This window comes from Panthera pardus, unplaced genomic scaffold, assembly GCF_024362965.1.
Source record: "Panthera pardus isolate Hobbes unplaced genomic scaffold, ASM2436296v1 HiC_scaffold_24, whole genome shotgun sequence".
In the NCBI taxonomy this organism is placed as follows: Eukaryota; Metazoa; Chordata; class Mammalia; order Carnivora; family Felidae; genus Panthera; species Panthera pardus.
In genome coordinates, this window is record NW_026526810.1 from 113,294,293 (window position 1) to 113,320,356 (window position 26,064).

At 53.9% G+C, this 26,064-nt stretch overlaps 1 protein-coding gene across 2 annotated transcripts in view; it reads left to right on the forward strand.

The window, feature by feature from the left end:
* The window catches only part of ESRRB (estrogen related receptor beta), a 171,676-nt gene extending 146,750 nt beyond the window's left edge, over positions 1–24,926 (forward strand). For both annotated transcript variants that reach the window (XM_019427247.2, XM_019427246.2), the window contains exons 4-7: positions 7,862–7,972; positions 8,462–8,623; positions 17,206–17,475; positions 23,357–24,926. In XM_019427247.2, coding sequence (XP_019282792.1) covers positions 7,862–7,972; positions 8,462–8,623; positions 17,206–17,475; positions 23,357–23,601 — 788 coding nt within the window. In that variant the 3' untranslated portion in view covers positions 23,602–24,926. The remainder of the gene's footprint in view (positions 1–7,861; positions 7,973–8,461; positions 8,624–17,205; positions 17,476–23,356) is intronic.
* Positions 24,927–26,064: the final 1,138 nt, after the last annotated feature.

The following is a 26,064-nucleotide window of genomic DNA, read 5'->3' on the forward strand; positions in this document are numbered from 1 at the left end:
GAGGAACTGCCCAGCTGTTCTCTACAACAGCGGCACCATTTCGTATCTCTGCAAGCAGCTAAAAATTTTTTTTAATTAATCTTTTTATTTTTGAGATAATTGTAGATTCACATGTAGTTGTCAGAAGTAATACCGTTTCTCCCAGTGGTAGCAGCTTGGAAAACTGGTGCGGTATCACAGCCAGGATGTTGATATTGATACAGTCACGATAGGGAACGGTTTCAAGGGCGAAGTATTTTTAATAATAGCAATATTAACTGACACTTAATGGTCACTTACTAGGTGCCATTTACAATATTTTAAGTGCTTTATTATCTTTTTTTTTTTTTAGTTTTTTAGTTAAACATTTTTTTTAATGTTTATTTACTTTTGAGAGAGCGGGAGAGAGTGCATGAGCAGGGGAGGGGCAGACAGAGAGGGGAACAGAGGGCGTGAAGGGGTGTCTGTGCTGACAGCAGCAAGTCTGAGGCGGGGCTCAAACTCATGAACAGGGAGGTCATGACTTGAGCCAAAGTCAGTCACTTAACCGACGAGCCGCCCAGGCACCACCTTCGGTGCTGTACGTGTATTAACTCATTCAATCCTGAACGACAATCCTATGAGGTGCCACACTGTTATTTTAGTACAGGTGTAGAAACTGAGGCCCAGAAGGGTGAAGAAACTTGTTCCAGGTCATTCAGGTACTGGGGGGGTTAGAATCAGGGATTCCATCCAGGTCTGACCCTGAGGCAAGGGCTTCTTTCTTCTGCTTTAGAGGCACAGACCTCTGTGCACCCCCATACAGTTGCTTCCCTCCAAACAGAGTCACCAGGCATGCCCGGCAAGCTGCAGCCAGGAAGGTTCTGGGTCTTTGCTTTCAGGCCTTGTGATGAAGCATCTCAGCATGGACTTGGCTCCTCCTCCCGTTCACACTCCCTTTCCCCCTGTTCCTTGCAAGCGTGACTGAGCACATCTCACCTCCCCATTGTCTTGGTCAGGGCTGGGCAGGAGCCGATGTCCCCTCACAGGCCACCAAAGAGGATTTAATGAAGGCACTATTTACAGAGGGGTGAGTGCGATCGTGGGAACCAGTCAGAAGTGGTGATGGACCCCAGGACTAGCAACAGTGGGGAGGCTTTAACAGTGCCAGCCTGAAAAGATCTGGCAGGAATTGCCTGAACGAGAAGGTGAGAATTGTAGCTGTTCTCAGAGGTCAAAGTCAGACTGCATTCCTACCTGTGTGGTCTCGGCAAGTTACACACCCTCGCTTCGCCTCAATTTCTCCATCTGTAAAACGGGCTAATAGAATCTCCCTCTAGGGTTGTTGCAGTCCCTACGTGAAATGCTCAGAGCAGAGGGCAGCGCCAAGTAACGGCTGCTCGGTAGATGTGACCTTCTCCTTACCTTCTTGTCTACAAGATTTAGGGCTGTTGTCGTGTTGGCTCCCTGTCTAGTCCTGAGGTCAACTACAGGACTCAGTCTACACAGGAACATCCTGCACAGGATTCCAGGGATTATTGATCTTTTTGTATTCTTAGCAAATTTGTGAATGCTTAAATTTTGGCCTGCACGTGTTAAGGGATTAACGGTGTTGAACGGTGGTTCAGCAAAGGGTGTGTATTCATTACGGTATTTAGACCTCTGGAATAGCTCACGTGTAAGTGTTACGAATGCTTTAAATTCAGAAAGTATCAATAAGATGATGGAATCTAATAATCCCAGACAGCGATTATAAGTTAATTAGTATTTTAATATACTCCCTGAGCCTACTTTTTTAGATAGTTTGCTAAAACTCTGAGAACACAAACAATAAGCCAACTCTTACTTCAAGTTCAAGTTGCCTTCTCTTTTTTTTTTCCCCATTTGGTGTTTGTAAGACTTAAGCATCCTAATTTAAAAAGTAATTGTCCGTTTTATTAGTTAAAATTGCTTTCTGCTGCAAGTTACGGAGAACTTGACTGCTAGTAGCTTAAGCATCGATAAAGGAGATTGATTTCCCTACCTACCAGGGATTCTGGAGATCGGCAGTTGCTGGCATTTCCCGGGCTCTTTCTGTCTTTTTTTGGTGTTCTTTGATGTCCTCACTTGGCTGCCACAGCTCTAACCTTCACCTTCCAGGTCAGGGCAGGAGAAAGGCAACAGAGTTGCACCAAACATATCTGTCTCTGGTACCAGAAAGGCAAAACCATTCCCGGAAGCCCCCAACATGGACTTCCCCTTACAGCCCATTGGCTGGAACCAGGTCATATGACCAGCACTTGCTACCACAGAAACTGGGAAAGTAGGAACCAGGATTGGTAGGACTATAGTGCTAGGGGTAGGATGTTTCTATAAACAAAACCCAGGTTCTGTTAGCATGAAAGAAAGGGAATGAAAAGATAGTTGGGTACACAACTAATAATGTCTGCCAGACCCAACCGTTACAATCTGGTGATTTGTTTTTAAAGGATTCATGATACAGCATCTTGCTGCAGCGCTCAGGATGAGAACCCAGTCCATGCCATTATCTCATTTACTAAAATTGTGAGCAGTGTACTCTAGATAAAGTATAAAAACACATTGGCAGATAATACGTACAAACACAGTTGACCAGCGTCTGTTTAGGCAGAGGGCAGAGGAATTCAGACCTCTGTCCACTGTCTCTGTGTTGAAGAAGCTGACCATTCTCAGTTCAGAGCAGACCACATCAATAAAGACAAATGTGTAGAAGGCAGGGAGGTGATTGGCCTGAAAACACTGTACGAATATAGAAAATAAGGAGTGCTTGGCCACAGAAGGAGGGTGCCCAAGGATGTTAAAGTCCATAAGGGGTTGTCTTGTGAAAGGGGGTAGTCTCATTGGATGGGATGGAAGGTAGGTAGAAAGTGGCCTAGAGACAGAATTTAGCTCAATACAAGGGGAAACTTTGATGAGGAATGGGCTGTCCTAAGGGAGTGAATTTCTAGAGGCTGGGGGGAACAGATGAAAGCTGGGAAAAGGATAAGACCCTGAGAGTCTTTTGTTTCCTAAGCCTGCAGGGCTTCATTTGAACTGGTGCATCATTTCACTCAGACACTTGACTGCCTACCACGGGCTGGGTGAAAATGGAGCTGACTTGGGCCCTTTCCCTTAGGAGCCCGTTGAACTGAAAAGTGGATAGGAACAGAGGGAAACAAGCGCAAGGTGGCACACAGAGTGCAGTGAATGCTGCCGTGTGGGGCAGTGGCAGTGATGGCCTCCCTTGGCCTGTTGAACCACTGCCAACTTACCAAGCCTTTCCCCGCTGTTGTGTCATTCTGGTGTCACAAGAGCCATATTCTGTGAGCAGAGTTGATATTACCATTGCCTCCTTCCCCATACCTGGTGATGACGAGACCAAGGCTATGAGAGCCAACTGGGCCAAGGCCGTTGAGACGGGTCTGGGACCTTGACCAGTGGATCCCATGGGGTGGAGCCCTTATGGGCTTGTGGCTGGGGGAAGATCTGGGAAAGCAGGCAGGAAGCCAGGATGCAAACCTGGCTCATACCAGACATCAATTGAGGCATAATCGAACCCAGCGGTCTACTTTTCTTAAGAAAACAGAATAAGCTGATAACTGATGCATGTATTGATTGGAGCCATTGACCATCCTGCTGTGAAGATCTGAAGGAGAAAATTTAGAGGAGAGATTACACCCGCCAGGCCCAGGGGAGCTGTACCCTGGAGTAGCAGAGAGCGTAGGTACTGGCTCTTTTACTGGGCAGATTACTCAGTCACCCGAGCCTCGGTTGTTCTCATTTGTAAAATGGGGATAATTGTGCCTGCTTTATATGCTGTAGATTACAAAGGGCAACACACAGAGAAAGTCCTCCACAATTTAGGCTGTTCTCATGTTTGTTATTACTGTGACTTACCAGACAATTATATATACTTGTTGGGGAAAAATGGTAATAATAATGGTGATGATGATGATGATAGTAAAAGCTGCAGCTTTTTTTTTTTAATGTTAATTTTTGAGGGGGTTGGGGGGGGCAGAGAGAGGGAGACAAAAGATCTGAAGCAGTCTCCACGCTGTTAGGGCAGAGCCTGATGTGGGGCTTGAACCCATGAACTGTGAGATCATGACCTGAGCTGAAGTCAGATGCTCAACCAACTGAGCCACCCAGGCGCCCCCAGCTCTGGCTTTCTAAGCATCCATTGGGCATTGGGCACCATGACAGACCCTGTAATGGGACGGGGAGCAGCCCCTGGTTGTAGAGGTGCTGTTGGAGCTTGGATCTCTGGAAGAAGCACCCAGCCCCCAAGGGAAGGAGGCCCAGCCGTTCCTATATGCATCAAGGCTTTCTTGAACAGCCACTACAGGCCAGGCCCTATATCAGGACAAAGAACATTCTAGATGGAGGTTGTGACAGAAGTGGCAACTGCTCATCTCCTTGCCTTGCTAAGGGACCCATGCCTCTTTCAGGGTTTTGTTGAGCAGTTCCCACTCCTGCTACACCACCCGGGGTGGGTGTAGGGGAGAGCTTGTGAGACTGGCCTCAGGAGAGAAAGTCAGTGAAGTGGGGAAGGGCTCATCCTGGACTCTGGTCAGACCCCGGCACACAGTAGGTGCGCAGGAAATGGGCCCCCTCCTCATCCTGTGTGAATGAAGTCGGGCATTCTCACTTTTAGTCTTACCAGCTTTCTAAGACAAAGCAGAGCCTGGTGGAGGGTTTGGCTCACGACGTCCGGTGTCTGTGTTGTAGGCGGGGTGCGGGGGGGGAGCTGCTTTGTAGCTGTATCACTGGAGGGTGTCAGGAAAACAGGACTTTCCCCACAAAACCTTCAAAGGAGGAGCCATCCTTCCTGCCTTTGTGTGCCTGCTCCTTCTGCCCTCACTGAGGGGGCCAGAAGGGAGGGGTTGGCGTTTGGGAGCCAGAGCCCCACCAGCATGCGGGTTTAGCTCCTGCACCGGATGGGCCTCCTCTGTCCCCTTCAAGGTCCGGGCCGCTGCCAGTCTGTAGGATGCTGTATTGCAGCCCTTTCCAAACACCGTTGTGCCTCCGAGTCACCTTGTTGAAGTGCTGACTCCTGTTCCTAGGGGGCAGCCTGACATATTTGCATTTCAGACAAGCTCCCGGATGATGCCTGGCCCGGACCACCCTTTGAGAAGGAGGGCAGTGGCCGGTGTCCCACCTGCCTTCACTCCGTGCTCTGTCACATGCATGCTGACTGAACTGCCTCCTGGTGACCGCAGCTGTGCCCAGGGCTTGGCTTTGGGCCCCACAGCCCGCCCAGCCCCGGTCCGGGAAGGGCTGGTGACTGCCAGGAGGGGCGGTTGGATGCCCCAAGGCCCTCATCTGCAGCAGGGTAACTGGGGAGTGTCCTGCCCTGTCTCCCAGGGTCTTCAGGGAGGCTGAGCCTCAGCTGGCAACGGCAGTAACCTGCTCACCTACTCAGGAACACACTCGTGATTGGCTTTCTTCCTGGGTTCACCTTCCAGATAAACTCTCCTTGTCACAGGGTCTGGTCCAAGGCAACCCAACTGTAGGCGTGGTCAGTTGCAATCCGCTCTGCCCCTCAAAGCAGCAGGGGAGTTCACTGGAAGCTTCTCAGGAGGCTCAAGGACCACACTCAGAAGCCAGACAAGGACCAAGGGAAGCTCCAGAAAGCCTAGGCACTAGAGATACAGTAGCCAGGAGAGTGTGGCCCAGGGTGCCCACACCCCCGCTGCTGACCACCGCTGCAGCCGTGAGCAGCTCTCCCCCTCCGTTTTGGTGCCATTTGATCAAAGCTTCCCGTTAGCTGTTCCTGAGTCACCAGCCCATGCTTCAGCCTCCAGAGGGTCGAGTTAGATACCCAGAGTTGGAGTGGGCACAGGCCCCCCCCACTGCGAGATGACCCACAATAGGGGAATTACCTTTAAGCGGGAAGCAGGGGTGGGATGCTGGGTAGACCGTCTCCCCCCAGAAAAGTTTACTGCAGCCATGTTCAGCATCAAGTACAGGAATGTCAGACCGGGGGGTGAAAAGGACGCCGCTGATGAAAATGCAGAGCAGTGACTGGCCCCACATAGAGTCCCCCTGGGCCATCTGTCTTGGTGGCTCACAACATCCTCCCTGCCCTCTGCCCTGAAGGAGGAAGAGGTCTGAGCCCTTGACTGGGAGCACGTGGGCACGGTACCATGCCAGTTCCCCACCCCAGTTCCCTTAGGGCAACTAGCAGTTGAAAGGCTGGTCCCTCTTATTCAGCAAACAAAGTGATTTCACTTTCTATGGCTCTCATTGCCCTGGAAACTTCCTCTCGCGTCCCAGGGACTTAACCATAGTAGCTGTACATCCTCAGAAACAGCTAGCAAATCACCTCTGGCCTGAACGGGATCTAAATCCTCGTTCCATTCGGTCACCCATATTGCTGCCTTCTGGCCTCTCCCCAGGAAGGGCCTGAGCTACCACCACTGCCAAGCTAGGAGGACAGGCAGGAGGAGGTGGCAGCGGGAAAGTGCCCTGAAGATCAACTACTAGGACTCTGAGGGTGATGCTGTTGACCTTTGGGGAAAGGAACAGGAAGTTGAACTTGACCTGTCACCTCAGAGGCTAAGGTGGCCACTGAGCTCTCTTCCTCTCAGGACTCTGTCTCTTACTTTTTTATTTTTATTTTTTATTAAAAAAATTTTTTTTATGTTTACTTATTTTTGAGAGAGAGAGACAGAGTGTGAGCAGGGGAGGGGAAGAGAGAGAGGGAGACACAGAGTCTGAAGCAGGCTCCAGGCTCTGAGCTGTCAGCACAGAGTCCGACGTGGGGCTCGAACCCACAAGCTGTGAGATCGTGACCTAAGCCGAAGTCGGAGGCTTAACCAACTGAGCCACCCAGCCGCCCCACTTTCTCTCATTTTTTATGCGTTTTAATCAAGGCCCGTTTCATGGTAAGCTTAAGGGAGCCGCTCTGTTTCCTGTAATAGTTCATACTTTGGAGCTAATTTGTTGGATCCCACCCGTTTTTCAGGGCAGGCCACATAGGTTGGTGTCCAGTCTGTGGCTGTGTGCCTTTGGATGAGGAACCTATTTGAGGTCCTGTCCACCCTGCAGGCTGGTGAGGGATGTCAAATGGTGTGAACATGTCTGTCTAGACAGCAGTTGCTGAGGGTGGGGTGGGTTCCTTGGAGGCCGTATCGACCCAGGGAAATAGCAGATCTCTGTAGGATCGGGCCTCATCCTGGGAAGGGATGTCAGTGTGGAGTGGCCACACCTGCTTTTGCACCTGCTGCTGGGAGACTTTGAGGCGTTCATTTTCCAGGTGTGGCCAGGACCACCTGCGTCCCCATCCAGGAGAGTCTGGTCCACGGCTACCCACACCCTTGCTACTGAGGGTACTACCACTGCCCGGACCAGCCCTCACACTCCCTTTAGTCTAGAAGACAGACCGTAGAACTCCATCCTACGGTCTCTGAAAGTGGGACCCAGAAATTGACATTTGTAATGAACACCCATTCAGATGCTGCTTACGTGAAAAGGCTGAACATTCTTGTTCTTGTTCTTTGGAGGTGACTGCCAGTGGCAGAGAGTTCCTTTCCCATCTTGCAAGCCAACTCAGCCCTCCCTGGATTCACAGCAGATCTAAAATAACGAGTCTTCCTTCCCTAACGTCTAGAGGAGTGGTTACGTTGTGCTTTCTCTTTGGAGACGAAAGACTCAAGCTGTGGGTTGCTCGGGATAGATGTCAGGAGGATGCTGAACCCAGAGGCAGGGCCGGGCCCAGGGCAGCTGGGATGGGTCATTACCGTTAGTTGTTTTAGGATTGCAGGACTCCCTGGCTGAGCTGGTCATGGGGCAGCTGGAAAGCCATCTAGTCGTGGGGGCCGAAGCCAGTGTTGCGATTCCAGAGTTAGTGCTAACACCCCTGATGCTGAACAGCCTGACACTTTGCCCCTTTCTTCCCCAACAGGTGTGCGCCTTGACCGAGTGCGTGGAGGCCGCCAGAAATACAAGCGACGGCTGGACTCTGAGAGCAGCCCATACCTGAGCTTACAGATTTCTCCACCCGCTAAAAAGCCATGTGAGTGTCAGGGCAGTCCATGCTCCTTCTGCCAGCATGGGTACCTGGGACATCTGGCCCCCGTGGGGAGATGCCGCCTTCCCGCTGCTGGCTAGAGACAGTGTGGATCCTGGGGAGGTGGCGTTGGTGGCCGGCTGGGTGTCGGGTGCTTCAGGCTTCATTCGGAAGGCCTTTCCATGCGGGATTTACAGAATGTGGTTCCAAAGGAAGCATGATCCTAAGAAGGCATGGGCCCCAGCATCCAGAACGTGTCGCCCTCACCTGCCACTCAAAGCAGGTTCCTCTCAAGGGAAGTCATCAGCAACTTCCCTTGGAGGGCTATTTTTTAATAGCCCAAATCAACACAGCCCGCAAGTTTGTGGAGTGAGAAGGGGAGGGGGAGGGGAGAGACTCCTCAGAACCCAACTTTTCTTTCCGAGCCACCGCAGGCTCCACCCCGGCCCCTTCCTCTTCCCCCAACGTTCACATTCCTCCTCTGGTTGTTGGCAGTGACCAAGATTGTCTCCTACCTGCTGGTGGCCGAGCCGGACAAGCTCTATGCCATGCCTCCCCCTGGCATGCCGGAGGGCGACATCAAGGCCCTGACCACTCTCTGTGACCTGGCAGACAGGGAGCTCGTGGTCATCATTGGCTGGGCCAAGCACATCCCAGGTGAGTCCCGTAGGACTGGGCGGGGGTGGTATAGCCAGGGACTCTCAGCCACTGTCCCCACCACCGTGGTTCTGATGCATGGGAGCCCCGGGACCCAGGAGCTGTGTTTTCTTCTGGGCTCCTTTTCTCTTTGTGGGATTGGAGGTAAGCAGGTGTTGGGAGGTCCAGTAACGTTCCTGAACTGCTGGGAGCTCTTCAGAATCAGTGATCACTCTCGAGGGTTGCTGATTGCTTCTTACAATAGGTGAGATTCAAAGAGCAAGTTCTCTGAGTCCTTCAAGGCCAAAGGGTTTTCTTGTAGACCTTATTGGAAATGTGCTGGGAAAATGCAGCAGAGAATTTGAGTCTCTTGCTTCCTTTAGCGGCCGGTGGACTGGATGGTTAAGAACATGGGCTGGGGAGTCAAAGTCTGGGATTCAAAGGATTCAATATCTGGGTCTGCGGCTCACTAGCTGTGTCACCCTGGGCGGGTCACCCGGCCCCTCTGTGAACAGGGAATAATAGCAGTACCTCCTTCGTGGGCTTTGCCGTGGGGATGAAATGCAAGGATGAGTGTGATGTGTGGTCCATGTTCACGTTCACTGCCGGCTCACTATTGCCACTTGCCTGATCTTACGGGAGGCCCATCTCTTAATAGGTGGCGTGGAAGGTGCATGTAATAAATACGTTTCAGGTGATAATGGACTCCGGATACGGCTGTTCGCTGCGTGTGGCCCACACCCTTCCTTCAGCATCCTCCGTCTGGACAGACGGTGGAAGCTGGTTTTTAATTTTATTTTTGTAGACGCCGATACCCACGTGTTTTGCATTACACACGTGTTGGGGAGCTTTCGAAAGCCTGTGCCGTTTATGCCTCGTAAGGTTTCTACAGCTTGTCTCATAGTGTGGTGGGGACATCCTATTTTCCTCTGGCAGTCATCCACCACGGACTCGGATTCTTACTAGCGATGTGACATGGGGCAGTTTATCTTCCTGTCTGTAGGTCCTCTTTGTGTGTGTTGCCGGCCCTGAAAAATGAATGTAGCATGCACGGTGGTGTAGCAAAGGTGTCTGAGACTTTAGATGCCAAGGCCCGCAGTTGACTGGGGGGAGTCAGAATGTTTTTATAGAAGACACGCGTGTGTGCACAACCTATATGAAGGAGTCTTCCTGCGGACGAGGGCTCGGGAGCTGATGCTGGTATCACTTAGCTGGCAGGAAGCGTAGCATTCCTTGTGCAGATGGCCCCTGGCGTTCCGACTCGGGGAGGGCCTCACCGGGGGTCTGAGCTGGACGCCCTTACTAAGGAGCTCAGCCTCTTGGGATTACACACTCAGTAATTTTGAATCTGGCCTGTGCTGATTCAGCACAGACGTGGGGTCAGGCCACTGCGTAAGACACCTCAGCCCGGATTGCTCCACTGACCCGGGGCCGAATCCGGTACAGCTCCCCCTGCCCCTCACATCCTGCCCTCCCCGCCATCACACGCTCCTCTTCCATCGCATCCCAGCGATGGCTCAGGGGTGGCGCCTGGCGGTCCCCCAGGTCACCGCTTCCTTCTGCCACCTCTACAGGGAGGCGTAGAACCAGGAGGCGCTGTCTCCCTTGCACCCGTTCCTCTCTCCTGTCTCCCCTCCCTCCAGCGCCATCTCCCATCTGTGCCCGACCAAGAGGGAGGTGGGCCGAGCAGAGTGGCTGTTAGGGGCCCAGGCTTTGGATCCAGACAGACCCGAGCCCTGATCCAAGTTCTGTCCTTACTGGCCTTGTGAAGAGATCTCATTTTTCTGAGCTTCGGTGTCCTTGCCTGTGAATTAGGAATCGTAATAGATGGTACAGGGCCGTCAGCCCAGCCCCCGCACACAGTGGGTGCTTGATAAGTGGCAGGGACCATGACTGTGTCATTGTCTTTGCTAATAGTATTAAAAGCTTCCTTTCACATCTTCCTTTTCCCTTGTCCAGAGCTGGATTCTTTTTGATTAAAAAATAAAATAAACATAGGGGCTCATTTGTCTGTCTGAAACACTAATTTGCCTATTTTGCATAAATTTGCATGCTGAATTATTTGGGCCTGACCTTCTAGTGTTTAAGGTAAAATTAATTAATAGCGTCTCCTGCCACTGCATGTAAACCTCATATTAGGGGCGATGACATATCAAGTGCCTGATATGTTTAAACTAATCGACTTAATCCCATCTCAGATTAGACAGAAAACTCCCCTGAAGACCTGCTCACTGGCCTTTAGAGAGAGAGAGAGAGAGCCAGAAAGAGACCAGGTTTCTTAGTAGGGTAGATGCAATCCAGGGCCCCACCCTGGGACTGACGTCAGCTCCTGTCCATCCTGGTTCCTGGACAGCAGAAGGTTCCTTAAAACCGCTCAGGTTAGCACTCTGAAGCAGAGCCCAGCCCACTTTCCTTAAGCACAGGAGACCACGTCTCATGACTCAGTACGAGCTAACCTCTCAGTATCTGTCCATAGCCTGGCATACAGAGGGCACTTCATACTTGCCTTTGCATGCATTTATTGAGTAAGGTCTCTTGCTAGGAGTTGTGGCTGATACAAAGAAGTAGATTAATTTCTGCCCCAAGGATCTCATTTATAAATAAGGTGGATAATTTTGTTTTTAGTAAAATACTTGTTTTTAATTTTTTTTTAATGTTTGTGTGTGTGTGTGTGTGAGAGAGAGAGAGAGAGGGAGCACGAGTGGGGGGGGGTGGGGCAGAGACAGAGAGGGAGACACAGAATTCGAAACAGGCTCCAGGCTCTGAGCTGTCAGCACAGAGCCCGACTCGGGGCTCGAACTCGGAACAGTGAGATCATGACCTGAGCCGAAGTCGGACGCTTAACTGACAGAGCCACCAGGCGCCCCAATACTTTTTTCTCAAAAAGAATTTTTTTTAACGTTTATTTATTTTTGAGAGAGAGAGACAGAGACAGAACATGAGCAGGGCAGGGAGGGGCAGAGAGAGGGGGAGACACAGAATCGGAAGCAGGCTCCAGGCTCTGAGCTGTCAGCACAGAGCCCGACATGGGGCTTGAACTCACAAACCGTGAGATCGTGACCTGAGCCGAAGTCGGACTCTTCAGCTGCTGAGCCACCCAGGCGCCCCCAACAAAATACTTTCTCATGAGAGAAACATACAAAAATAGACCAGACCTCCATGAGGAACCTCCATGACACTTGCTTCAATATTACCACCCCACTGCCTGTTTCCCTTTACCTCTACCCTGTTTCCCATCTCCTGCACACTTAGGAGGCAGCAAGGAGAACCATGGGACAGAGGGATGCCATGGGCTGCGGGGGCAGAGGGCAGACGCTGAGCTAGGCCTTCAGGACTGATGGGCAGTGGCCATGGAGGAAAAGCCCAGAAGGGCAGCAGGGCGCCACGAACACAAGTTTTCAGGCTGCAGGCCAGAAGCTAACATATGTACACAGGCGCTGAGCGACCCGCTTGGCCAGGAGGAAGGATCGTTTGAGCACAAAACTCATTTCTCAGCAGCCCCCCTCTCCCCCCCCCCCCCCCCCCCCGGCTTTCACTCACATGTTTGAACACACAGGACACTTTCACACGGGTGAGCTCCCTAGGGAGCTCGGGCTGATTGCGGCTCACTCAGAATAGCAGCCATTCCTTTGTTTCAGTCCGTCTGCAGTGGCCTTACCCCACACACATGCAGGCTTTTTACCTGGAGTTGAACTTTCCAAGTCCTGGGCTGCCCAGAGGATAAGCCCGAGTCTTTAGAGCGCCCACCCCTCGTTCCCCGGGAGCGACAGGTTCGAGCAAGGGGCAGCAGCCTTTAAGAGGCAGTGGGTATCGCTTGATGAATTGTCCTGTCACCCCAGGTGGCCTGGAGGCTCCGCCAGCCAGGGGAGCCCTCCCAGGCCAGGGTGACACGTGCACACCTCTGCGGGGGGGACCCCCCAGAGGCCTCCTCAGGGAGGGCTCCTCAGAGGCCCTGCTCCCAGGTAGCCACCGTCTGGCTCTCGCTGGGGAGAGAAGAATGCCAGCGGCCGATGAAATATGGGCTGCCGAGTGACAGCAGCTGTGTCTGGAGTGGCCTCAGATCCTATAATTACATCTCCCTTTATTACCTCTGCTAATGGCCCTCCAGGTCGACAGAAACGATAATAAATTAACAGATTATGAACTCCACTTGCCACAAATTATGTGCTCTTTTTTTTTTTTTTTCCTTAAATTCTAGGAGCTCATGCTGTCAAACCACTGGGGGATGGGGGCTTGGGAAGATCCTGACTGTTATCAGATCAGTTGGTGCAGATAAAGCAACTTTGTGGGGGTGGGCAGCAGGGCCCCAGGAGGGGAGGCGGGCAGGGACAGCCAGCTGGGGCAGGGCAGGACCTCCAGCGGGCAGTGCTCTCGCCCGGGGGCCTGGGCCACACCAGCCTCTCCCAGAAGCCACCCTCTTCCAGAATTGCTAATTGCTCGATGGAGGAGGAGACCCAGCCCAGCACAGAAAAGCAGACGTGGAGGGTGCTTGGCCGAAGGACAGGGAGGAGTGCTTCAGCCCTTGGTCTGGGTTTAAATAAAAGAAAGAGTATGTGCTTTTACCAAAGATGACAGCAGGGACAGAGGGCTGGAAATTAGGAGTTCCAGATCCCTCATCTTTCTTAAACATCCTTCTGGGAATTTCCTGTGCACGTACAGCCACTGTGTGCGTACGTGTGTGTGTATGTTCTCTCCCCACCGTGAGACCATTCTAGAACAACTGCTCTATGTCTTGCTTTTTTTCATTGAATTCTATAACATGGTAGCACTTCCCTTGTGCTAGGCAGTGTACCGAGTACTCTGCCCGTTAGCTCATTCAATCCACGCAGTCCCATTAGGGAAGTATTATTCCCATTTTACAGATGAGGAAACTGAGGCACACAGGAGTGGACATACCCAGCGTCACAGCCAGTGGTCAGCAGAGCTAGGATTCTAGGGTCTGGTCGTGGCATCTGTGTCCTTAATAGTTAAGTCCTCCTTACATTCATGGGTGTCTTTCCACACCCACAAAAATAGTTCTACCTCATTCTTTCTGGTGGCTTCTAACGTGCCATTCGTTTAGCTAATAATTATGTTTATGTAGTAATTACACGAATCACATTAGTTACATTTAGGTTGTTTCCTGCTTGAGGCCATTACAGACTGATGGAACAAAACACCCTTTCACATTTATCTCTGTGTATTTGTGCATCCTTTTCTTTCTGGGAGAAATTCCTAGCAGTGGAATTTCCAGGTTGAAGGAAGCATGCCTTTTGTTTTATGCTTGATTTAGTTTTATTTTGGGACATCTTAAATATGGACAGGTTCAAAGACCAAAACTAGGTAGAAGTGTGCACACAGAGCCTTCCCCTCCAGCCCTGTCGCCTCCCCTCCTTCCTCCTAGGGCTGTTTTTATATTTCGTTCTTCCTTCTAGTGTGTCTTTTTTTGAAGTACTAGAAAGTATTTGAACTTTTTAAAATATTAGGACATACCACATATTTCCCCCCCTACCTTGCATAAAGAGAAGCAGCCTCTATATACCATTCAGCACTTTGGAGAGTACATTTGGATTTTCAAAGCCCCTTCCAGCTCCTTTCGGAGCCACTCAAGGAGAAGGAGAGAGGTCAGGGGCCGAGGGCCAAGTCCACTGCAGAGAGGTCCTCACACAGGCCTAGGTCTATCCTCAGATGGTGGCCCAAACTCTCAAAGGCGCTGTCCTCTTTCTCCCACCACCTGCTCCCCTCCTCCCAGAGGGCAGGCCTGTGTCTCTGGCTTCTGCACGATGGGAAAAGGTGCCGAAATTCAAACTCGTGGCTGAAGGACTGAGAGGGTCTCAGCGAGTTCTTTGGGACCATTTTCTTGTCACCTAGGAGTCAGGGTCCAATGGCATTTGTTGTGCTCTGTGCTGGGAATATGCACTGCTCATCTCCCTTGTCCCAGCCGGCACTTGGCAGTGGGGGTGGGGAGAGGGACAGCAGCTCATTCCCGCACCCTGGGGTGTGCTCGCCAGTGGGGCCCTCGCCACTCTCTTTAGAGCCCCTCCTACCCTGCAGGGTTCAGCCCCAAGTCTCCTTCTGCAAAGCCTTCGGCAGGTTCTTGTTTGGGCCAAGTTCTCAGAGCCCTCCACCCCCCTTGTTCTTCTCACTGCCCCAATTTCAGGGTCACGGCAGAGCTCGGTGCTCGGGGCATGCCTTTCCCTCCTGACCGTGAGCGCTTGCACTCAGGGATCCCTTCTGGTTGGAGCTCACTGTTCTGCCCACAGGGCCTGGCATTTAGCAGGTGCCCAGTGAGGAGGTGCTGGATGAAGGAAGAGACCGAAGATGCTGTTAACGTGCCTCTGGTGATGGTACCTTCGTGATGGGCGTCACAGGGGTCCCTTCTCTTTCGTTTCCAGAAGTCTCGCTCTTACCTCACCTCCCTTTTTGCAATTGTCTGTTAATTTTGCCCCGTCCACCTCCTACATCTTCCCTCCCGGTCTGTCTGCTTCCAGTGCAGCCCCCACGTCCCTGCGTGCACACACCCTCATGAGCTGGCTGATTGGGATCTGTTAATTAATGTCGCCCAAGCCCTCTCCCGCTCAGAGGCCCGATAAGGGAAATTGGATGTCCGTTCTATCTGCCTTTTATTACCTCCCGGCTCTCCCTGCCACCACAGGCTGCCACACACCCCCTCTCACGCTGGGATCCAGACAGCACGCATACACCTGACCCCTCTCCCCAAGGAGGTATGTCAATCCAGGCCTGCCCCGTCCATCAGTGTCATTGCTCAGCTCTTTTGATGGGTGCCAGCAGCCAGGTGGTGAGCCAGGAGCCCCAGGAGTGCCCGCTAAGGTCGAACATTCGCGCACTGGTTGGAAAATGGAGAGGGACCGTGGGTTTTAGACTCGGGGGACGGCAGGTGAGGGGTGGGACAGACTCCACGGAAACCCAGAGCGATGGGCCTGTCAAGAAGCTCAGGACCACCCCGGGCCTCCAGCTGTGCCCAGAAGGAAGAAGAGAGTCATTCCAGTAGTGTGCTAATAACAACAAAAATAGTAACGACAGCCACAGGCATCACCCCTCGGTCAGGCTCGCCGGGCACCGCCGGTGTAGGGAACAGAGGGGGCCTGTCTGAAAACCACCTCTTCACCCTCGAAGCCCCCGCATCAGCGCCGCACCCACACTGGGTGAGGTGCCAGGGGGCCAATGCAGCGGAGACCCACGTGGGCAAACTCAGACCCGGCCGCCCAGGATGCATGGTACATACAGATGGCTGTATGGATACTCTTCCTTCTTTCCGTCAGTCTGGCGGCGTCTGTGTGGGAGCCAATCTTGGAATTTCTGGCCGAAGTTACCACCTTGTGTTTAGTGACCGAGAAGTTTAAAAATCAACTTCTTCCCTCCCTCCCTTCTCCTTCCTCCTCCTCCTCCTCCTCCTCCTCCTCCTCCTCCTGCTCCTTCTTCTCTACCCTCCTCTCAGATCAAAATGTTAATTGTTCCGGGATGCCTGGCTCCGTTGGTTAAGCATCTGCTTCTTGGTTTTTGGTCAGGTCATCATCTCACAGTTTGTGAGTTGGAGCCCTGCAATGGGCAAGAGTTTAAAAAAGAAACAATGTTCATTGTTCCATGCCTGAGTTAAGTACATGTATAAAGCAATTCCAGACACTTCTCATTTTGCACATGAAGACTTTTCATCTCATCATTAATAGCCATAGTACGAGCTCAGTGAACATGTTGTATGTCCCATAATCGTTGTCTTATTTAGACCTCGTGGAGAGTCTGAAGCAGGTGTTAACAGTTATACCCATTTCACAGAAGGGGATGCTGAGGTTTGGGGCAGTTACAACTTTCACACGGTCAGCCTGCAGCTAGGAAATGGGGAGTCAGGGTTCAGGCCCAGGCAATCTCCCGAACACATTGGACAAGACCATGTCATAATTCAGGAGCCATCCCCATCCCGACCTCCTTTTGCTCTGGGGTCAGCCTCCTTACTAGCAGGGAGGGGGAAACTCCCATGATTCTAAGCTCTCGGCATGCGGGACGGCTTGGGTCATCGTTAGGTGGAGAGTGATGGCCAGGACAGCAGGGGTCTGACCCCTGGAGGAGAGGCTGCTCTGTGAGAAAGTGCCCCCTGACCCTGGGGGCTCTTGAGCTCTTAGCAGCCCGGGCTGTGGTCACTAGGGGGTCACTGGCTGGGAACAGCTGAGTCCTCTCTCCCAGTTGGGCCCCTGGGTCGGCACACACAGCTGAGACTCAGCAACATTAAAACGCCAAAATGTCCCTTGGTTGAGCAGAGAGAGGGATCTGGAAAGTCCCCAGAGGGAAGGGGACCCAGTACTGCCGCCTTTTGATCCTATGAATTTAAAAACCCCTTCAATTACAAACACATTTAATTAACCAAAAAAAACCTCTCCAGACATTTGAAAATAGCACAGAACTAACAACAAGAGTGATAATAACAATTGTCAACATTGACCGAGCTCTCATTACATAAGTCTTTTCCGTGAATTCCTCGTCTGACTCACTGGCCAAGGGAAGGACGAGTTCAGTAGGTACGGAGGGAGGGGCAGGATCGGGGCCCGGGACCACCTCCTCCAGCCAGCCCTCCTGACTGCTGCTGCCCTCCTTGCCCCCTGTTCCCGCAGGCTTCTCGAACCTCTCTCTCGGGGACCAGATGAGCCTGCTGCAGAGCGCCTGGATGGAGATCCTCATCCTGGGCATCGTGTACCGCTCGCTGCCCTACGAGGACAAGCTGGTGTATGCTGAGGACTACATCATGGACGAGGAACACTCCCGCCTCGCGGGGCTGCTGGAGCTCTACCGGGCCATCCTGCAGCTGGTACGCAGGTACAAGAAGCTCAAGGTGGAGAAGGAGGAGTTTGTGACACTCAAGGCCCTGGCTCTGGCCAACTCAGGTAAGGGCGGGCAGGGGCCCCACAGTGGGACCTTCCAGAGGTCTTCTTGGGCCCCGGGGGGCACAGCCCTGGAGCTCGTGAGCGGGGCCACCGTGAGAGGCAGGGTGGCGTGAAGATGCCGGAGGTTCTTGTCACCAAAGGTTGTGCAAGGGGTTGGCCTGGAGCTAAAAGAAAAGGGTGGTGACCAAGGCCCGCGATAGGTGCTTCCTGAGCCCTTGATTTGCAGGGCGTTCTACGAACTGAGCCTCTGCTATCTAGCCCAGCACACCGGTTAAGGACAGAGGCTCTACAGTCGCTGAGAGTCAAATCCTGCTTCTGCCTCTTGGGCAAGTCGCTTCCCTCTGTGCCTCCTATTCTTTATCAGTAAAAGGGGAACAATGCAGAGTCCCTCCCCCACCAGACAGTGGAGGGGGTTTATTTGTACATCATTATGTTACACTCACAACACGCCGGGCTTACAGTAAGCGTTGAACCTGCTAAATAAATTAGCTGTGAACTTACTTAATTCTTAACAACCCTGTGAGCAAGGGTCTCATGATTTTTACCCCATTTTATAGACAGGGGAACTGAGTCTTGGAGAAAATTGCCCAGGGCCACACTGTCAAAGGGTGTCAGAGCTAGGACTCAAACCAAGGCCCTCTCGTTGCAAAATCAACCCCCAGCTCGTAGCCACTCCTTGAATCTGCCAGTCAGATCGCTCAGGCACAAGAGAGAGAAAACCTTCCCAGCTGAGTGGTCTGGTCTGTCGTTAAGAAGGAGGGCTTCACGTCCCACTCTTGATTTTGGCTCGGGTCAATGATCTCAGGGTCGTGAGATCGAGCCCCGTGTCGGGCTCCGCACTGGGCAGGGGGCCTGCTTTGGGATTCTCTCTCTCCCTCTCCTTCTACCCCTCCTCAGCTTGTGCACGCTCGCTCGCTCTCAAAAATAAAAAATAAATAAAAGTAAAATAAAACTTTAAAAAGGAGGCTTCGCCTCCCTTCCTTCAGCCCCTTGCAGCTCCTGGCTGGAATCTCTGGGGACAGGGGCTGGGCGCTCGTGATGCAGGTGAGCGAGCTGGACTGTCATCTGTGTCCACACTTGGGGAGCACCCACCGTATGCGGGGTACTGTGCCAGGCAGGGGGTGGAGAATGCAGGAGAAAATCAAGCTCCCTGTCCTAAAGAGAGACTGTCAGGCAGGCACACACGGTTCCCCAGGGCAGTGCGTGTGCCTCGGTCAAGTCTGGTCAGGTGGACCCAAGTTCAAATTTTAGCTCTGACAGTAGCAGTGTGGCCTGGGCAGGTTGGCAACCTTCCTTAGCCCTGTCCTTGTGTGTACAATGGGGACATTCCAGTACCTTCTCCAAGCACTTTGGTCTTGAATGACTGACTGAAGATACAGCACTTAGACCAGTGCCTGGCCTAGAGCAAATGTTCAATAAATATTAATTATTATCATTATTATTAATATTAGAGGAAACAAAGTGTTATCCGCACAGGGAAGAGGGACAGCTGGTTCCCAGGCGGAGACGGTACAAACAGGGTAAGCGACCGGTTTGCAGGGTACGGTTCGGCTTTTAGTAAGTCCTGTGTCCCAGGAAACCTCAGTCCCTGGCGAACCGAGACCGTGGTCCCCCTAACAAATGTTTTCAGAGAGAACGCAGGGGTGCTGCCGCTGCCCTGCTCAGCCCCCCTTTACTGGGCTCGTGCTCCCTTGCCCCAGCTGTTGAGTTGTGCTGCTGATAGCTCACAGCTGCCCCCTCGGCCAAGATCTGCCCTCACCTGCCGTGCCCGGAGAGTCAGGCACCTTGGCACCATCAACTAATGGCGACCCACACAGGGGAACAAAAGGCTGGACTCTTGGCAGGGCGAGGTCAGAGCCCTACGTGGATCAGGCCAAAGCGGAGGCCACGTCCTCACCTTGCTTGTTCCCACCCTCACCCTGTCCTGCCTCCCTCCCTCCCTTTCTCCTGAGAGCACAACCTCCAGAAAATCTGTGCACCCAGACCCTGGTCTTGGGCTCTGCTTTTGGGGGATCCTGATCTAGTGTAGAGAGGGAAGCATTTTCTTTAGTGCAACTCCCTTTTATTAATAAACAAATGCAAGAGAATGATTAAACTTTTACACGCTTCTATACATAACCCTATACATCTTTTAAAAATTTGTTTTTAATATTTATTTTGAGAGAGAGAAGTAGGCAAGTGGGGGCGGGAACGGGCAGAGAGAGAGAGAGAGAGAGGTGAGAGAGAATCCCAAGCAGGCTCCGTGCTGTCCGAGCAGAGTCTGACTCAGGGCTCGATCCCGTGAACCGTGAGCTCATGACCTCAGCCGAAAACAAGAGTCGGACGCTTAACCGGCTGAGCCACCCAGGCGCCCAGACCGTTTACGTATTAAGATTCCAAAATGGTAGTGTGTTCTTTGTTAGAGAATGCCGGGGCTGTTGGGTTTTTTAAAAGTAGTTTTCAATTTCCAGAACGACTGAGCAGGTGGCTCTACGGTGTGGCACCCATCCCACCCTCATCCCCCACCCCTGCACGGGTTCCTCTGTCGTTCACATCTTGTATTGGTGTGGCAATTTGTTACAATTAATGAGCCAGTATTGATACATTATTATTAACAAAAGTCCCTGGTTGCCATCCAGGTTTTACTCTTTGTGTTGTGTGGGTCTATAGATTTGACAAATGGGCAGTGACAGCCCCCGCCCTCCCTCCCCCCACCCCCCCCCCCCCGCCGGTCCCTACTGTACACAGTGGCCCCACCCCTCGTGAGCCTGTGCCACCTACTGAGAGGGAAGCACCTCAGCCAGCCATTGCAGGGGGCTGGGGGTCTGTGTGGGCGGAGGGGACTCGGTGAACGCAGAGGACACAGCGTGGGGACAGCGAGGCCCACAAGGCTGCCGGGCCTTGGAGGGCACGTCTTTGCTTTTAGACCCTCCTGACACTTCATCCCTGACCTCGAGCTTGGGCTGGCCCACGCGGGGAGGAGGAGGGTGAAGAGGTGGGGTGCTGCTGTCACGTCTGTGCCACCCCTCAACGTCAGGCCGTGACGGCGTTCAGATGGCTCCGTAGCTCTGCTCTCGTCCTGATCTCACAGGCACGTGCGTGCACACACACAGGCGCAGAGATATACACGTGTGTGTGAAGACAGGCATGCATGCAAATACAGACACCTACACGTGCACACACATACATGCACACACACATGCATACACTCATGCACGCATACATGTGCGTGCAAATACAGATGCATACACGTGCACACACACATGTACACATACATATATGGACACATGTGCACACACAGACACACACAGGCTTAGGCACACATACATGCACATACAGTTACACACACACGAACACACATGCATGCATACAGACACATGCACTCATACACATGTTCACAAATACGACACACATACACGCGTGCACACACATGCAGATGTGCACACGCAGGCACACACATAAGCACACATGCACACACAGCACCTGGGGACTGACAGTGGTTTAGTGACACGAGCCCATCAGGAGATTCAGCTGGATCAAGCTTCGCCTGAGTACGCACTGTCACGTCATGGGAGACGAAGTTCCAGGAACCTGCGCTTCTGGCCCGGTGGCACCTGCCAGGCCATCCTGTGGCTTACGTGCCGGTCCAAATAGTTCAGAACAGAGAAGGAGGAGTTTGTGACGCTCACAGCCCTGGCTGCATAGTCGAGCAGTCAGCTGTGGGCAGGAAATGGGGGAAAGCATAGGCCTGCTATGAGTAAGGCCAGAAAAGTAGGTTGGGGTCAGACCAGAGGCTCTAGGGCTAGGCAGGGGGTAGGAAGGGATTGGGTTGCCATAGGGTCGGTCCAGGGAGCCATGATAGGTTGTACAGCAAGGTAGGAAAATCCCCCAAACTGTGTTAGCTGGAGGAGAGACAGGTGCCAGGAGGTGGCTGGAGTGGTCCTGGTGGTGGCCCACGGTGCCACTGCTCAGGCTGAGGGCATGGGATGGGACCACTCACATGGGGCTCGGGGGCTGGCTCCAGGCAGAAGAGTGACGCACATCAGAGACAGGCCGGGGCCCCCAAACCACAGCCCCTCGGGAGCCTGCCGGCCATCTTTCACCCCAAGTCCCATCTCCAAGGCTCCTTGACAGCAGAAAAAATTCATAGCCATTGATTTTGTAATTAACAGTTTATCAATGCCATCGATACAGACTCACTGATGGATTGCAGAGAAATTAATCTTGCAATGTTATTTTATTTCATTTTTGGTCGAAGGCAGCTGCCAATTTTGGCCTCCTTGGGGAGGGTGGGGGGATGGGGAGAGGAAGCCAGCGGGAGGCAGGGAGTCTGGATGGCCACGTCCCAGCCTTACAGGGACCAGCGCATCTCGAGTGCACATTCTGGAAACAGCTGAGAGTGTAGGAATGGAGCCATGCTCCATTTCCAAGTGGAGAAGGAGTCCTCGCTGCTCCAACAAGGTGGAGGGTATGGGGCCAGTAACGCCCCAGCGCACTAAAGGCACTTGCCCCCCGGCTGAGTCCTCACCGTGATGACGGTATTACGTTTATTAGGTGGTTTCTAAGTGCCTGGTAATGTGCTATCTCTTTTAACCCTCACCACGACCCTATGAGGTAGGAGGTATTTGCTCCATTTTACAGATGAAGAAACAGTCTCAGAGAGCTTAAGTAACTTGGCCCAAATAACACAGCATCTAGGACTTGAGACTCTCGCCTTCCTCATTCTGCTTTTCTCCCAAGAGAAGGCAGGACCCTGGAGGCATGGGCTGACTGTGGATCCAGAAGGTCAGAAGGAGTCACTGGGGTCAGCCAGTTGGAACAGCGGCCCTTGGCAGTCTGGTACCTAAACTAACCCAGCACGCACAGGAATCGCCCTGCTCTCTTGAGGAACTCTGGGGCCTCGCCCCGTCTTCCTGGCAGCCTCCCCAGAGCCTTCGGCTCACTTGACCCAGATGCACCCTTACCTTCCCGCCTCTGGCAGGCATCAGACACTGCGGTTCAGTGTGGTGGCTCGAGATCTTTAAGGGGTGTCTGAAGAAGGCTGGGTGTTTTCCCCGAGGCTGGGGAATAGTTCCAGTACATTGCCTTTGCCTCAGCCCCGACCCCGCTGTAACCCAGCTGTCAGCACCTGCCCTGCTGGGATTTAGGTAACTTTCGTTTGAACCCCCAGTGCCTGCCTGAATCCAAAGCCCTCCTCAGGATTTTTGGAGAGCTCCCCACGGCACCCTCCGTCACTGCGCCCCATGCGTCCGTCCAGGCCATCTCGGTCCCCCAGCACAGGGCACCTCCACGCAGAGCCCAGCCCCTTTCTCTGTGTGTGGATTCCGTACCCGGCATTCTGTCAGGTTAGTGATGTCCCTGAAGACATCAGCTGGGATGATGCCCTCAGCTGGGCATTTCCTTCGGGACAGGAACTGTTTTCAGCCCTTGACCTGTATTAAGTCATTCAACCTCTTGAGGTAGGTATGGCTGTTACGTCATTTAACAAATGAGAAAAACAGGGCACAGAGAAGTTAAATGACTTGCCTAAAGTCACACAGCTTGGCAAGTGACTGACGCAGGATTCCAACCCACCAGGCTGGCTCCAGAATCCTCCTGGCACCTCCAGGGCAGTGACGGGTCGGCTCACATTCAAGTCCTTCAGGGTCTCCGCCGCCACCTCCTGGTGGTTTCTCGAGAGATGACCTTCCTAGATACAGATCGCTCCCGGGGTCCAAGCCTCCGCTGTGTCATTGGCCTCCGTGACCTCGGGCTGGCCGCTTATCCTCTGTGAGCCTCAAGTCTCCTTCTTTGTAGAGTGAGGATTTGGAAGGCCACCCCGCAGAGGCCCAGGGGCCCCAGGGTGGAGCCCATCCCCCGGGGCGTCCGGCCACACCCGCTGACGCGAGCCCTGTGCCCACAGATTCCATGTACATCGAGGATCTGGAGGCAGTGCAGAAGCTCCAGGACCTGCTGCACGAGGCTCTGCAGGACTACGAGCTGAGCCAGCGCCACGAGGAGCCGCGGAGGACGGGCAAGCTGCTGCTGACGCTGCCCCTGCTGCGGCAGACGGCTGCCAAGGCCGTGCAGCACTTCTACAGCATCAAACTGCAGGGCAAGGTGCCCATGCACAAACTCTTCCTGGAGATGCTGGAGGCCAAGGTCTGATGGCCCGGCACATGGACCGACTCCCACCCGCGGACAGACCGACCGACCCGACGCGGAGACCTCCACAGCCACCAGCCTCGACCTTCAAGCCCTGTATCATGGCCACGAGCAGTCCCCGAGGAAGGGGCTTCTCGCCTCCCGGCTGCGTGCAGAGTCCTGGGTGCAGCGGGGCCGGGGAACAGGGATGGGAGGGCAGGGCGTGGGCTCACCTGTGACTGGCTTTTTCTCTGGTATGTTTTTCCTTCTCCACGGGCAGTGCTGACGCCCGGGCCAAGGGCTGACTCCCTTGAGACTAGAGACCGTGGAGGAAGCCCCGCCTTTCCCACCAAACCACCAAGAGACAGCAGCGTATTTCCTACCCACCCCCCACCCCCCCTCCCCACCTCGTGGACTGGGCGGCCGGTGCTCAGTGCCTAGGACTCCCCGGCCCAGGCTAGGCGCCACCTGGAAGTTTTCCCTCCCCAGACGGCAGGTGCTTTCTTCCAGAGGCTCCGCCTACTCTGAGGTTCTCTGGGGCCCCTCAGGAGGCTGCGTACCTTCCCCGGTCCAGACCCAGACGGCTCCCACCCTCCGTCCTTCCTCTCAGTTTGGCACACTCTGCTCCCGTTAGGGACTCGCCGTGGAGGGAGCAGCTGGCAGAGCTCGTGCGTTTTCCCGGGCACACGCCCTTGTGTGCTCCCACCTGCCTGTCCCCGCTGTGCTGGGGCCCACCTGCCCTCCTCCCCTCCTGTCCCGGGAAATCCCTGCTACTTCCTGCCCCTACCTCAGAGCTCACTCAGTGGGTTCAGCCAGCCAAGGTGACTTCCGGGTCCGCAGCTGGGAACAGCACTGGCTCAGAAAAGAGCAGGGTCCAGGCGATACTCCCCAGAGCTCCTGCTTCTTGCCTGCTTCTCACCTCCCGCCCTTTCAGCCTTCAGGGCAGATCTGGAGCAGGTGGGCCTGTGGCAAGGCAGGGAGTGTAGGGACCTGGCCCCATCTGAGGGCACCCTGGGCACTGATTTCAGGCTGGCGGTCCTGGGAGGATTGGGGCAAGATGGGGGAGGCTCGAACCAACCTTTGCTGAACACAGAAAGGCCTAGAAATAAGCAGGCTGGGGATCCCCAAAGACAGGGAGCTCAGGGGAGGTTGCCAGCCTGCCTGCTACGTCCTGGCTTCTGGGGACAGTGGACACCAGGACTCCCCGTTCCCTGCATTCCAAAGGGTTGGGCGAATCAGTGCCACAGGAGGGGTGCTCCTGTCACCCTGGACTAAGGTGTGACGTAGCTCCCTAGGGACACTAAGAAGGCCCAGCTCTCTGGCGGGAGCCCCCGGTCTTCCTGTCTGCTGTGTAGGAGCCCCCGGTCTTCCTGGCTGCTGTGTAGACTGACCAACCACCCCGGTTGGCCCTGAACATTCCTGGTTTTAGCACTGAAGGCCGTGTCCTGGGAAACCCCTCAGTCCCAGGCAGATGGGGACGGTCTGTCTTCTGATTTCTGTGAGTGGCCTCAAAAGTTGGTTGTAACCCGCTCAGGGCAGCCCTGAGCATTAGCGGGTGGCTGCTCAGAGGATCCCCCAAGGATGGAGTGGGGGGAGGGGTTCAGCGTGATGGGAAAAGCCCCTCCTACGCAGCTGCCTTGTGAAGCAGGGTTCGGGGCAGCCCTACCGGGGACACTTGTGGGGAACGCACACGTGCACAGGCAGGCGGGGCGGCTCACCCATCACTGGGACACCGGGGGGGCCGGGTGCTCGCTCCCAAGCCCCGCAGCTCTCTGCATAAGGCGGCTTCGGCTGATGTCATCTTGCCACCTTCTCCACCCCAGACGCTCCTGAATTTCTGTGCTGGGACCTGCTGAGGTCACCCCAGGCGGGAGGGCTGGCCGAGACCCAGCAGCTGCAGAGTGGCTGTCTGATGTCCTCACGTAGAAAATACCATGGGTTCCAGGAGGCCTCATGGCCCAGTGACGTGCGCTCCTCTCCTGTTAGCCGGTGGGGAATCCAAGGCCAAAGCCACGGGACAGTCAGCCTTGCAATTGTCGTCCGAGATGCTTCATCCCTAGGTCTCTGGGAAGTCCCGATCTGGGTGGACACACCCGCACCTCAGCATCAAGGGACCCGGGCAAAGACCCAAGTCTGACAACCACACCCTAAGGTCCGAACCCGAGGGACCTCACGGTGAGAGAAGTTGGGGTCTGCTCCGTGGGTGCCTCCCCTCGCCTTTCATCGTGCTGTGTGCTTGAGGAGGTGGGGCTGAGGGTGGCATCTCGTCACCGGGGTGTCCCTTCCTTTTTAGGGGTTTGCAGCCCATCCTTTTTAGGGGGAAGGATCTCAGCCAACAGTACAACTGGTTTGGGGTGGGTGGGTGTGGGGTGGATCTGGTGCCCCTGCAAGGGTCCTGCCTCTAGAGCCTCACTCTAGCAGTGAGGGGAGCTGGTGATCCCGGGGGCTCTGTGTCGGCGAGGTGTGCACTGCTCTCACACTTGAGCC